General features: G+C 40.8%; 1 protein-coding gene across 1 annotated transcript in view; it reads right to left on the reverse strand.

Annotated features, from left to right (window-relative positions):
• Tnni3k (TNNI3 interacting kinase) overlaps positions 1 to 12,662 on the reverse strand; it is a 268,692-nt gene extending 256,030 nt beyond the window's left edge. The window contains exons 1-2 of the mRNA XM_052730298.1: positions 12,623 to 12,662; positions 11,902 to 12,010 (exon numbers count right to left, since the gene is read on the reverse strand). Coding sequence (XP_052586258.1) covers positions 11,902 to 12,010; positions 12,623 to 12,662 — 149 coding nt within the window. The remainder of the gene's footprint in view (positions 1 to 11,901; positions 12,011 to 12,622) is intronic.
• Positions 12,663 to 12,914: the final 252 nt, after the last annotated feature.

A 12,914-nucleotide genomic window follows, 5' to 3' on the forward strand; every position in this document is an offset into this window, starting at 1 on the left:
TGGTTTAATGAGTTTTTTTTTTTTTTTTTTTTTTTTTTTTTTTTTTTTTAAGACAGGGTTTCTCTGTGTAGCTTTGCGCCTTTCCCGGAACTCACTTTGTAGCCCACACTGGGGGTTTACTGAGTTATTAAAGCTGAACCTCCATGCATTTATATTCGGGGATATATCTTGCTGAACAGCCAGATTTTATAGCATAAGAGTATTCCCATATAATTGATTTTTTGGGGGGGGGGTTTTGAGACAGGGTTTCTCTGTGTAGCTTTGCGCCTTTCCTGGAACTCACTCTGTAGTCCAGGCTGGCCTTGAACTCACAGAGATCCACCTGGCTCTGCCTCCCGAGTGCTGGGATTAAAGGCGTGCACCACGATTTTAAAAACACTAAATTGTTTGCAATGTTAAAACTTGGTTTTGCCTTATGATTATATCTTAGGACCATAGCTGAACACTAGAGACTGAATTATTCCTTCTAATCTTCTTGCTTTTACTAATATTGGTAATTAATTATTGGCATATATATAATATATATATATTATATATATATAATTGGTAACTATAACTAATTGGTAACTAATTGGACAAACTGTATGTCCAGATTTAGCTTATATATGCTCCTAAAGTCAAGTCTAAGCAACATTTGTCTAATACACATGTACCTAACAGGTAATTATACCCTGATCCTCAAGTGCTTCAGAGATCTGAGAATATGGCATTTTAATAAAAAGCTTCTCATGACAGAAACATGCCAGCTCCTGGTAGCATCCTGTAACCCCCTCTAAGGAACATGGAAGAACTTATACCTGGAAACTTGCTTTAAATGTGGCAAAACCAGCTATGTGGCAAGAAATTGCTTTGCACTTTAAACTGGTGCTAAGACCCTGCCCAGGCTGAATGGCAGGAAACTGGGGAATCAGTTGCTCTACTTTGCCAAGTCAAGGTAGGTCACTCTCCCCAAATTCCTACCCCACAGGAAAGTCTGTCGTGTCTTCTGGGCTTGGCAGCTGGGGACAGTCGCTGCTTCTGTGACCAGAGGGAAACCTGGGACTGCCGAGGTAGCGGGAAAGGCGTCTCACCTCTGCTCATTTACTTATCCTTCTCAGATCGGACGGTGTTTGGTGACCAGGGCACTGACAGAATTGCCAGTTTAACAGTTCTCCACTGACCCTAGCTTGGTAGTTCATCAGTAAAGTTTCCTGTTAAAAGTACAGACAGGTTTGCCTCATCCACAGGCTTCGTGGTAGCACTGAGTACAAACAGTTTTCAGGCATCCTTAAATTTATATGGATTTTTATTGGTCCCAGCTTTTAGAGACAGGTTAGCATGAGAGGGTATTGAAGCCTGCAGTGTGTTCAACTCTGTTCCTCTCTTGCCTCAGCCTCTCTCCCTCCTCCTTCACTTACTCAACCTCTTCCATTCAGTAAATTTCCTTGGTTGCCCTCTAAGTATAGACTTAAATGTGTGTTTCATCGGCTGAAACAAGGCCCTCGGAAAAATGTTCATACCTTTTAACACAAATCCATAGCCTTTTGCTATGACATCAAGATATAAATCTATTCCACTTGTTTTACAGACACCTACATGTTCCTGGGAGAGAGTTCTGCTGCTGTATCAAGGAATCTGGCCTGGTGGATCAGTCCCTAGACAGGTCTACCCCTCCTGCCAGGCTTGTGCCAAGGAAAACCGACAGGGAGCCCTCCAGATATGCCAGCCCCTGTACTAACCAAGGACAACCAGAGTAGTACTTGACAGGTTGATTTCACTCACATGTCCACTCATGAAAAGCTCTGTTGTCTCTTAACTCTTACCGATACTTTTACAGAGTGGGTAGAGGCATTTCCCTCCTCCAGGGAAACAGCAGATGTGAGGGATCAGGTACCCCTGAACACATCATCCCTGATTTGGCATGCCTTCCCCCCAAGCTCCTGGAACGTTAGTGCTGGTACCACCTCTCCAGACTCAAGTGCATATCTACTCTTTCATCTGGCTTATTCACCCATGCCTCTTCTGTACAACCAGGGAACATTACCTTTCTGTTCTTTTTCCCATGGCTAGCCCTATTCATAGGGGTGGTGTTAATGATCTATTTTTTCTTCTAGCAATCTGTCTTCTCCCCCTCCTCAAGAAACGTGTTCCTGAGATCTCCAGGATGGCAGCTAACTGAATGCTTCTTCACCCACACCTCCTGCTGAGCATGACCCCACTGACTCCCAACTTCCCTCTCCCACCTTGTTCGTTGCCAGCAGGAAGTAGCCAGACTTGAACCAATATCCATATATACCCAAATACGTTAGGATGTTGGGGATCTCCCCTGTAGGTGCCCTCTCCAAATGCTGTTCTCAGCTGCTCTTTCCAGATCCCATCCCTGAGAAAGCCTGCCAAGCATTGGCTTCACCCAGGGAAGGGAGGGTATTTAAGGTCTGGTCCACGGGCTTCCCCTCATGGTTTTTCCTAGTGGTTTCTCCTCTACTTCTGCAACCACTCAGGAATGCTCTGCTCAGATTAAACCTGGACCTATTAATCTGGCCTGATCTGACTTATTACTTCAGCAGAATTCAGGAGAGATTTTTTTTTAATCAGTCATTGTAGAATCCTTATGGTAGATACGGCTTTTTATTTTCTGTTTATTTCAGCTCTCAGTAACTATGATGTGTTCACCCTGTAAAGGTTCCCTATACCAAGGAAATGAATTTTCCCACATTGTAAACATCAACAGCTAGTATGTTTTGCTATTATATGTCTTTCAAAAGTTTAAATTACAAATTACCTCTCTATTTGTACCTGTCTATGTGGGTACTTGTTTGTGGTAGAATGTGTGTGGAAGTGTAGGCAGGAAAACACACATATTATCTCCAAAGGGGATATTATTGGAGCAAATGTGAAATGAACATAGAAACAAAGATTTAGGTTATCCCAAATTTCCATGCTATAGCATGATAGCCATTTGATAAAGTTTTTATAGTAATAGAAGAAAATCATAACCTGAAGGCACTTTTCAAATTGGTGGGAACATTAGATGGGCAGGTTACAGCATCAGGGTTGGGGAGGGAGTGAGATTACTCAGAAGATATCTGACAACATTCCTACCCCTTTGGTTGGTTAAAAACTAGAGGATTTACCTAGTGATTGTAAAGATGTTCTGTCACATATGAAGGAGGGCAATAAATGGTTTTTTAGGGAACTTATCACGCCCCAAGATTATTTGGCTCTGGACTTGGAACATTCCAACACCTCACATTACTGGAAATCTAATCATCAGAAGTTGCAGTGAATATGTTTTTCACAAACTTTTGTTCACAGAGGTCAAAAGGCAACATACACAGCCCTATGTTCCCACTTTTAGCTTGTGGGTCCCAGGGATAGAACCAGAGTGTCAGGCTTGGTGGCAGGTGCCAATACCATCTGGCCACCTTGCCAGGCCCATTGCTATATAATCTTCACAATATACACTGAAAGTTAATGTTTAGCCAGGCACTCCAAAGCTGACTCTTCTCTCAGTATTCCTGCTTTAAGTTAAGTTCATGTGGTTAGGTCAGAAGAAACCCATCCTCCCTTGCTGCTCTTAGAGCGAAGGTCAGTTCTGTAGCTCCAGCCATTAATATACCCCTCACCCCCTTATCCCCCTACACCACCCACCCAACACAACTTTTCCTATTCTGTGACATCATTTCCTGGATATATGAAACCCAAGAAAGAAGTTTCCACACAGCCCAGAGCTTCAGGAGCACTGTCCACAAGGATCTTCCTTCACAGGTCTCCTTCCCTTTTCACAGATGCACATGGTTCCTGCATATATTTTGAGGATAGAAAATCTAGTCTCCCTCTCTTGCAAAGCTAGAACATGTGTGATTTAAAGTCATGGACAGAGTGACCTGAAGTTCTGAGAAAAAAGCCATACCTGCATTCTAAAAGACTCTGCTAGGCCCAGTGACTGATAAGACTTAGTGACTGGGGAGAGTAGAACGAAGGATGTAGTAGGGTCTAACCGAATGTGGGTGGTGCCACTCATGGGCAGGTGGTCCTGGGGTCTCTAAGAAAGTAGGCTGAGCAAGCCATGCAGAGCAAGCCAGTAAACAGCAGCACCCCTCAATGGCCTCTGCTTCAGCTTCTGCTGCCAGGATCCTGCCTCAAATTCCTACCTTGGTCTTTGTCTGCCACCAAGACTATTTAAGACAAATAAACTCTCTCCAAGACTTTCGGTCTGTGTTTATCAGAGCAATAGAAACCCCCACTAAGACACTTGCTTTCAGTATATTTTTAAGTCATGAGAAACTTTAACGATGTGCCAATGTTCCTGCAGGAACACCTTATAATCAGCTTAAAGTTTAATATGAAATTTGAAATGCCATAATACTACTTGAGGTAAATCGTAATTTTCAAATGCCAATGACTTATAAAACAAAGAGTTATTTTCTCTCTCTCTCTCAATTTTAGTCTATTTTGGTATGAAATAGACATATACCAACTCATAATGATGCTATCTGTGGTGATATTTTGTATATGCTCTACCAAATAAAGCTTGTCTGAAGATCAGAGGGCAGTGTCAGCCACAGAGTTAGCCACAGAGGCCAGGCAGTGGTGGCACACACCTTTAATGCTAACACTTGGGAAACAGAGGCAGAGAGATCTCTGTGAGTTCAAGGCCAACATGGACTACAGGAGATTAATCTAGTCTAAAAGAGAAATAGAGCCAGGTGGTGATGACTCATACCTTTGATCCCAGGACTTGGGAGCCACACACCTTTAATCCCAGCACTAGGAAAGTTGAGACAGGAAGTGATATGGCTGGGCAGAGAAAGGAGTATAAGCCGACTAAGGACTCAGGGGCGTTCAGTCTGAGGATTCGTGGAGACAGGATCTTCCCTTTTCCACTGAGGAGTTGGTGAGGTGAGAAGTGGCTGTGGCTTGTTTCCTCTGGTCTTTCAGCATTTACCCTGATATCTAGCTCTGGGATTTTATCATAAGACCAATTAGAATTCGTGCAACAGCTACTGAATTTTGAAAGTGATCAGGTACAAAACATTCAAAGTAATGTTTTGTTCAGTGAGAAGGCACAATGTGTGTGAGGAATTACAAGGGGAAATAATGAGGGCAGCCTCCAGAGAGGCATTTTTGACTCACCCTCCTGAAGAGTCCCTCTGGGCCCAAAGCGGCACTCCTCTCAAGGCAGCTTTCAAAACCACATCCAACCCTGCAATTTAGCTGTTACATGAGTAGCGCTCTGAACCCAGCGAGACGACCCTACTGAGGAAGAGTGAAGCAAATTTCCTAAGGTGTTAAGAAACCCTGGGGAGCCATGTGGTTTTCCAAACAGACTCAAAGTATTGTCTGAAATGTAAGGTTTGTGCCAATTATCAGTGAAATAGAAACAAAACAAAAACAAACACTGCCAACAACAGAGACTGGGAACCAAATTCATGGTTGAAGCAGATTTGCATCTCAAATTCTCTGTGTTGGTTGAGGGATCCTTCCTACCCTGTCCCTCTTCCTCTCCCTTGCCCTCTCTTGCATCCTCTTTCTCTGCCACAGCTTATTACCTTACATGCCCCTACTTGTTCCTCCTCTTCTCCTCATCTCTTTCTAGCCAATACCATCTCTAACATCCCTTTTCCCATCTTTCTCCTCAAGAGCAATACTCAATAATGGAATTAAAACTAACCCAAATCACCGGGTGGTGGTGGCGCTTGCCTTTAATCCCAGCACTTGGGAAGCAGAGGCAGGCGGATCTCTGTGAGTTTGAGGCCAGCCTGGTCTACAGAGTGAGTTCCAGGAAAGGCACCAAAGCTACACAGAGAAACCCTGTCTCAACAAACAAACAAACAAAACCTAACCCAAATCAACACTTTAACAAAATTGTACTGTTAATAGCTCCTGGTAAAAGTCCTACAATGTCTAACCCATTTGAAACTCACAAAACAGTACATCAAGATGATTATCTGAACTATCTAATGTTTAGCTACTTTCCACCACCTACCCTCTATCTCAGTCAATGTTTATGTTTCCTAAGAGCCTAAATTCATTTCAACTTTCTCTGAAAAAGTTACTGTCAATGCACAAATAACCCGAGAAACAGAGTAAGGGAACACTAAAAATGAAAATCAATTTTCGATAATTAGAGGTAGGAGAAACAGGTGGGATGAATGGAAATAATTTCTATTATAAGTTTGGGGCACTGACTTGGAAGCTATTCAGCAAACATATTTGTGGATATTCATGTGGATACTCATTGGGAAAGATCTGATTGTTGATTTCTGTTTCTCCTGCTCCATGGGTCTCTGAAAGCAATGTATGAGAAGAAACAGCCAATCTTGAGAAACAAGGAGAAAGATGGTCACCTTCTCTCTGCTCTTCTTGGATTTTCTCTACTTTTGAGAAGATGAATTAATTTTTAAAATGTATACACCTCACTCAATGTTTTGTATATCAGCATATTATTTTGTACAACTTTTCAAACATTTCACTTTAATGATTTCTCACTTGTGGTTGTATCACACGTCCTCTGAAGGGATGAGGTCATGGGTAATATGTTTAATTGGAGCACACAACTGCACACTGCTCTGGGTAAAAGTTAAAGGCTAAGAAAAGAGTCCCTATGCTTCAAGGCAGAAAGTAACCTTTAGGTACAGAGCTACCCTATTTAATGGTTAAGGAAATCATTTACTATTAGAAAAATATTCATGAGGGTGAGTTCATCTTAATTAGGAATTTCATCCAAGCCCCAGGAAGCACTATGAGCCCTTTAGAATGTCCTGTTGGTGAGGGGCATGACAGCTTATAAAAAATGCAAGGAGAAATTAGAGAATACATGGAGCCCAAGGCATTAGGACATGCAAGCAACGTCCCGTTGTCAGGGAATGCGACACATGCAGCTCTCTTAGAGAAATTGTCAGGGGAGAAAACAAGTGGTCTCCTGAGGTCTTGAATGTTCCGATTACGTGTATCAAAACAGAAACATTCGACGAGAAGTTGATGGGAAGTGAGAATTATGACTGAAATTTGGGATGTAAATTTTCATAAAAAATTGCATCCCCATTATTAATTTAAGCCAGTAATTGTGTTATTAGAATTGCACTTGACTTCCAAATATTGCAGCCATCCACTCCTTAGTAGTTCCTTTATTTTGCTGGCCTTAATCAGAGATATCAGAGTGCCAGGAGGATGGAATCCAAGAGGACAAAGGTACCTTAGTGGCATGTCTGGTGGACACTAACTTATCAGTTTGTTTGTCTTTCTAGAGTTAAGCTACTAGTATCATACATAAATAAAAATATAAAAAGCCCACACAAGACGGAGAAGCATCTTTAGTGATCACATATACCAGTGAGGAGAGGAGTCTGGCCCAGAAATGGATGTATGATATCCTGGAGAACTCACTACTGTACTGATACCTGTGGGTATTAGAGGCATAACAGGAAACACACTGTATGTGAATGCACCGCTCTGCCTTCCCATCCTGCTGCCTCGTAGTTTCATCCCTTTCTTGCCTCCTACTCATGTCTTCAACACATGTCCAAAGCTATAGGTGAATGTGACTTTGCGTTAAAGGAAAGAACATTCTATTTTCATTCCCTTCCTCTCCCACATCAAGTTCTCATGGCAAAGTCACTACAAATTGCCACAGACACAAGAACAATGCAACTCTTTTTTTTTTTTTTTAACCGAATTAGCTTTAGTATTGTGTGTCTTTACTATACTCTGGGTAAAAGCTACGGATATTGTGTACTTGAGCTAATGGGGATAGTGACTCATGTAGTTTACATTCTCTAAATGATTGGAATAGCACCTACTGATAATTCCATAAACAAATCTTTCAGCAAATGGGCAAAGGAACAAAACTGAGCAAAGAATTTCACCCATGACTGCATTAACTGCACCTCTGTGGACAGGGATCCTCCTCTTCTTGCAATCTGCATCTTTAGAGAAAGGCATATGGCAGGCACCTGGTATGGCTGTCACAGCAGCATTCTGTTACACAAACCAGAAGTAGGGATGGGGAATGAAGACACTTACTATGTGTCCATCATGGAGGTCCTCAAAGGTGATTCTGTATAATAATGCAGCTTGTTTTCCCCAACTACACTTAACACTTTTGTTGATGAGCCAACAGTAAGACAATTTATATTCACAGCACAGCCTCTTTTTTTCTTCCCTGTCATCCCGTTTTGATCCAAAGAGAAGAAAGTTCTCAGAGCTCAGCCCTGAAGACAGTTGACTTTCCAGACTCAGACAGCACCCCGACTCTCTTTTGTCTGTGGTTTTCTTGACTGGACTGAACCAGCTACTGACTCCCTGCCTCCAGTCACTCATCACAGGCGACGAGCTTGCACTGCGACTTTGTCTGAGGACTACATTCAGATTCTTGGAAGTTATCTTTACAGACTTGGATCCTCTGATGAGAAATAGACCCATTAAACCCATAACATTATCAGGTGCTGAACACTACTTTAAGACAAAAGGTCTTTACAATCCTCTCCTCAGTCTCACACCCATCCCTTCTGACTGACAGGACATTCCTTTAGATAGATGTATTCAACCATCAGCACAAGGCTACTGGACACCCTGTCCAAAAGAAACCCAATTGCTATTCTCAAGAAATTTGACATCCATTTTGAAGAGCCTTCTAGTACTCAAAATAGTCAAAGAATATATTTCAAAATTTGCTATCATCAGGAATTGTTCTAACATTATATATTTTAATTTTGAAAATATTTTCTTCTATTAAAATAAAATGAGGTCATTTTATTTTAGCTATCATATCTTCTAACTTTTACTAAATTTACCATTTTGTTGTTTGTACTCCATAAGGAAGTTGTCTGTCTTTCAAGATTTCTTATATAACAAATCAGTCACAATAGCGCAAGGCCTGAGATGTACTTGATACCTGACTCAGTATCTAGTTTATGTCATTCTCTGCCTCTTCTGTGAGGTTATATTAGACTGAGGGTCATTACACTCACCTCAGTTTAAAATTCAAGTGAGGCTCAGTGAGACTGAGAACCATATCTAGGACGTGAGGTCTGCATGGAAGAGTCTGATTTAAGATTGTAGATCGCTCCAAAACCCTTATGCTAACTGAGATGTTTCTTTGCTAAACTCAAGTAACTAGTTAAGTCACTTTCTCTTCTTTTCTTTCCTGCACTTTCCATGGTTCTCATCCACTTTTGCTACACACCTTTAAGAAAGTTTGCATTTTAACTCACATATTTTTAGAAGCTAATGAATAATCAATACCTAAATCTTATTGTTTTATCTTTAATGACATGTATTAACCATGTATTACATATGTATGTGTCTATAGTGTGTGTGTGTGTGTGTGTGTGTGTGTGTGTGTGTGTGTGTGTGTGTGTGTTTATATGGAGGTACATGCACCACATTGTGTGTGTGAAGGTCATAGAATGACTGTGAAATTGTTCTTCTCCTCACATTGTATGGGTCTTAGGCTTGAACTCAGGTCTTCAAGCTTAAAGTCAAGTGCTTCTACTTGTTATGGGCTACCTCACACCAGTCGCCATAAATCTTAATTTTATTTTAATTTTTTTTGGTTTTTTCGAGACAGGATTTCTCTGTGTAGCTTTTGGAGCTTGTCCAGCACAAATATTATTTTTATAACTAAAAATCATCTTGTTTTCTTTTTCCCCTTCCACTTAGCTAATTAAGTGTCAATATCCTGTCATGTATCTGAGGTTTTCCCCCAACCACAGTAGAAATTACTAGAGCAAGAGGCAGCTCTCTGTCTGTGAATCAGGCAAGTCTTAGAAGTCACATTCCAGCATTTGCTCTACATAGGATTTGACAGGTCACAATGTCATGTTACTCACCTATTATCCACCAAAATTAATATTATCTACCCATAAACTATGATGAAGACTAAGGTATGTTGTATATGAGGCATTGGCACTGACTTGTGCACCTCACATCCAGCACTAATTAGTCAAAAGGTCACATTTGTAGCACTTAGTGGAAAGCTTAAAAAAAAAAAAAAAAAAGGCAGCTCTACCAGGAGCTGGAAAAACAGCTGGTACAGCCTGAGAAAAATCTTCAAGTCCGTTTGTTAAGTAAAATCCTTAAAAAGATACATATTGTTTCTGCTGGCTAGCTTTGGCATAAGCAAAATAGTTCCTTAACTAAAATTAAATGATATTTTTGAATTCATAACTTTGAAAAAATTCTTCCAATATGATCCCATTTTAGTCACTATACTTTTTGGAATCAATAAGTGGGAAATGACTTATGACTAATTTATACTACCACATTCCTTCTCTAATGAAATAAAACATGGATATATGAATGTGCTATTTTGAATTTCTTATCACATCTCCAAGAGAACTTCACATGCTTCCTAGTACCTGAGCATGAGGTGATACTGCGTGAGGAGGTGGTGCCTCAGTGACTTCTCATCCCAGGTACCAACTTCCCAACTCCAACTGAAGCGCTGTCAAGGCCCTGTATGTTCTGTGGGTGAAGTGCAGATAAAATATAGGACAAGTGCGTGACATCATTTTCCAGTCATAGTGCATTTGTACACTTACTATATCTGAAATTTCTTTTGAGAAACATGCCATTTGGGCATTGCTAAACTCTGGTTTTCTAAATAAAACCGAGGATGCTATTTGTTAGGAGTGTAATACGTGAATGATAGCCGAAGTGGACGTGAACAACTAGTTGTCCCAGGTCTAACTTCTCTTTGGCTGGTGTGCTGGCTGGCTATATGTCAACTTGACATAAGCTAGAGCCACAGGATAGGAGAGAGCCTCAGTTGAGAAAATGCCTCAGTAAGAGTGGGCTATAGGCAGGCCTATAGGGCGTTTTCTTAATTAGAGATTGATGGTGGAGAGTTCAGACCATTGTGAGTGGTGCTACTCCTGGGCAAGAGGTCCTGGGGATTATAAGAAAGCAGGCTGAGCAAGCCATGGGACTCAAGCCAGTAAACAGCACCCCTCCATGGCCTGCATCAGGTCCTGCCTCCAGGTCCCTGCCCTACTTGATTTCCTGTCCACACTGGTTTTTGATGATGGGATGTTGTATGGAACTGTGAGTGAAATAAGCCCTTTCTTTCCCAAGTTGCCTTGGTCATGATGTTTCATCACAGCAAATCAACCCTAACTAAGCCAGCTGGAGAGCTAGCTGTACTGAAACACACCTAGTTCCTCATTATCAGATTCAATTTCTCTAGGAGGTTATTGGTACAATTTAGGGTCCTAAATATCATGTGTCTTGCAGTGTTGTGACACTGTCCCAGACCAGGAAATGTTTTTTCTTTTTATTATGATATCACACATTATAAGAGCATGAGGGCAAAACAATACTCAGTCCCACTGGAAGACAGCCTCCCACATCTACAATAATCAGTCTACAATAATCAGTCTCACTGGGAGACAGCCTCCAATGTCTACAGACCAAGGGGAGGGTGATACTCAGTCCTGCTAGGAGACATCCTCCAATGTCTGCAGTTCAAGGGGGAATAATCAGAGCCACAGGAGACAGCCTTCAATGTCTACAGACTGAGGAGTTTGGTAAAACTTATCCTAGCCCTCTGAGGAGACTCATGGTGGGTGTCAACCTCCCCAGAAAATAAGCAGCATTGCTTCTTGGTGGCACTAACTAAAGAGTGTAGTTACTAGTTTCAGAGCAGGTTACTTGGAACAGTGACAGTTTGTATTCAATGGCTGACCCCCAAGCTCCTTTTCCTCAACGTTTACATTTCACAGAGATGTGAGCTTTCCATTTTGGGAGTCATACGAATACTTATGAACAGACAACCCAGCATTGTGAAATTTAGTCTGGTCATATCTAAGACTACCTTAGACTGTTTATATCTAAGGCTTTATATCTGCATGTCAACATGCCTAAAAACAAGATAAATAATGAAGACACATATTCAAAGAAGCAAAACTCTGACAACTTTACCCAAAGATGTGCCTTAGTTCTGTAAATTCATTTTCTTTGATCTGCAGGTCATCTTCCAGTCTTTCTATTATAATAGCATAAGATTCACTAACTTTCTTCTTCCATTCATCTGGAAAGGAAAAACAAATGGGATTGATTCATAATTGCATTTTGCAAAATGTAGACACAGATCATAACATACAAGTAATCAAAACTGTTTTTTTTCCAGTTTCAATTCTACAATACTTAATTTAAATGACTGATTGTGAGTTTAATGCAGATGTTTATGTTTATAATGCAATCACTTCGGGATTGTAGTAATTAAGAACCCATTTGATACTGTACAATATATTTACATAAAAGAATATATTTGACTTATTTCATTTGATTTTATTGCATTTTAATTACAGCAATCTCTAGATGGTAGACAGTGTCTTTTAACTTTTAAATACTAGATACTTGAGATATAATTCTAAAATATCTATATTCAACAGTACTCCAAAGCTTTCTACCATATTATACCAAGGGACCAAGCTGATATTTTTTACAAGACATTTCCTGTTTTCTGCCAATAATCTTTCAGAGAAAAAGCGTAAATTCAGATCATCTAAACACTTAGTATTCTCTGTCTTCAAATAAGCGTACATCTCAGTGAGCTATTGCTCATCTATACTTACGAGTCACCCTGCATGTGAGAAAGTGAAGAGAGTTAGGAAAACACAAAGAAAGTAGAAATAGTTACCAGAGCAAGTCTGTGTGGGTCTGGACTTGTAATTCCCCATTTTAAAGAAGTGTTTGCTTTTCTTCTGTGCCTCCCTGCAGGACACAAGATTCCAAGCTCTAGTGCTGCAACAGACCAGTTGAAAAATATTTTGATAACCTGGCTAAAAATAAGCCAAGTGCCTAATGGAATGTCATGCAAGGATGACAGAGAACAAGACGGAGTGCCCTTTCAAGAGGGAACTAGTGAGGGAGCGGCTAGATTTGTTTTGTGGGAGCCGCATGAAAGACAAACAGCAAATGTTTCGGTTGTG

The sequence above is a fragment of the Peromyscus californicus genome, unplaced genomic scaffold (assembly GCF_007827085.1).
Source record: "Peromyscus californicus insignis strain IS unplaced genomic scaffold, ASM782708v3 Scaffold_9__1_contigs__length_137607984, whole genome shotgun sequence".
Lineage (NCBI taxonomy): Eukaryota > Metazoa > Chordata > Mammalia > Rodentia > Cricetidae > Peromyscus > Peromyscus californicus.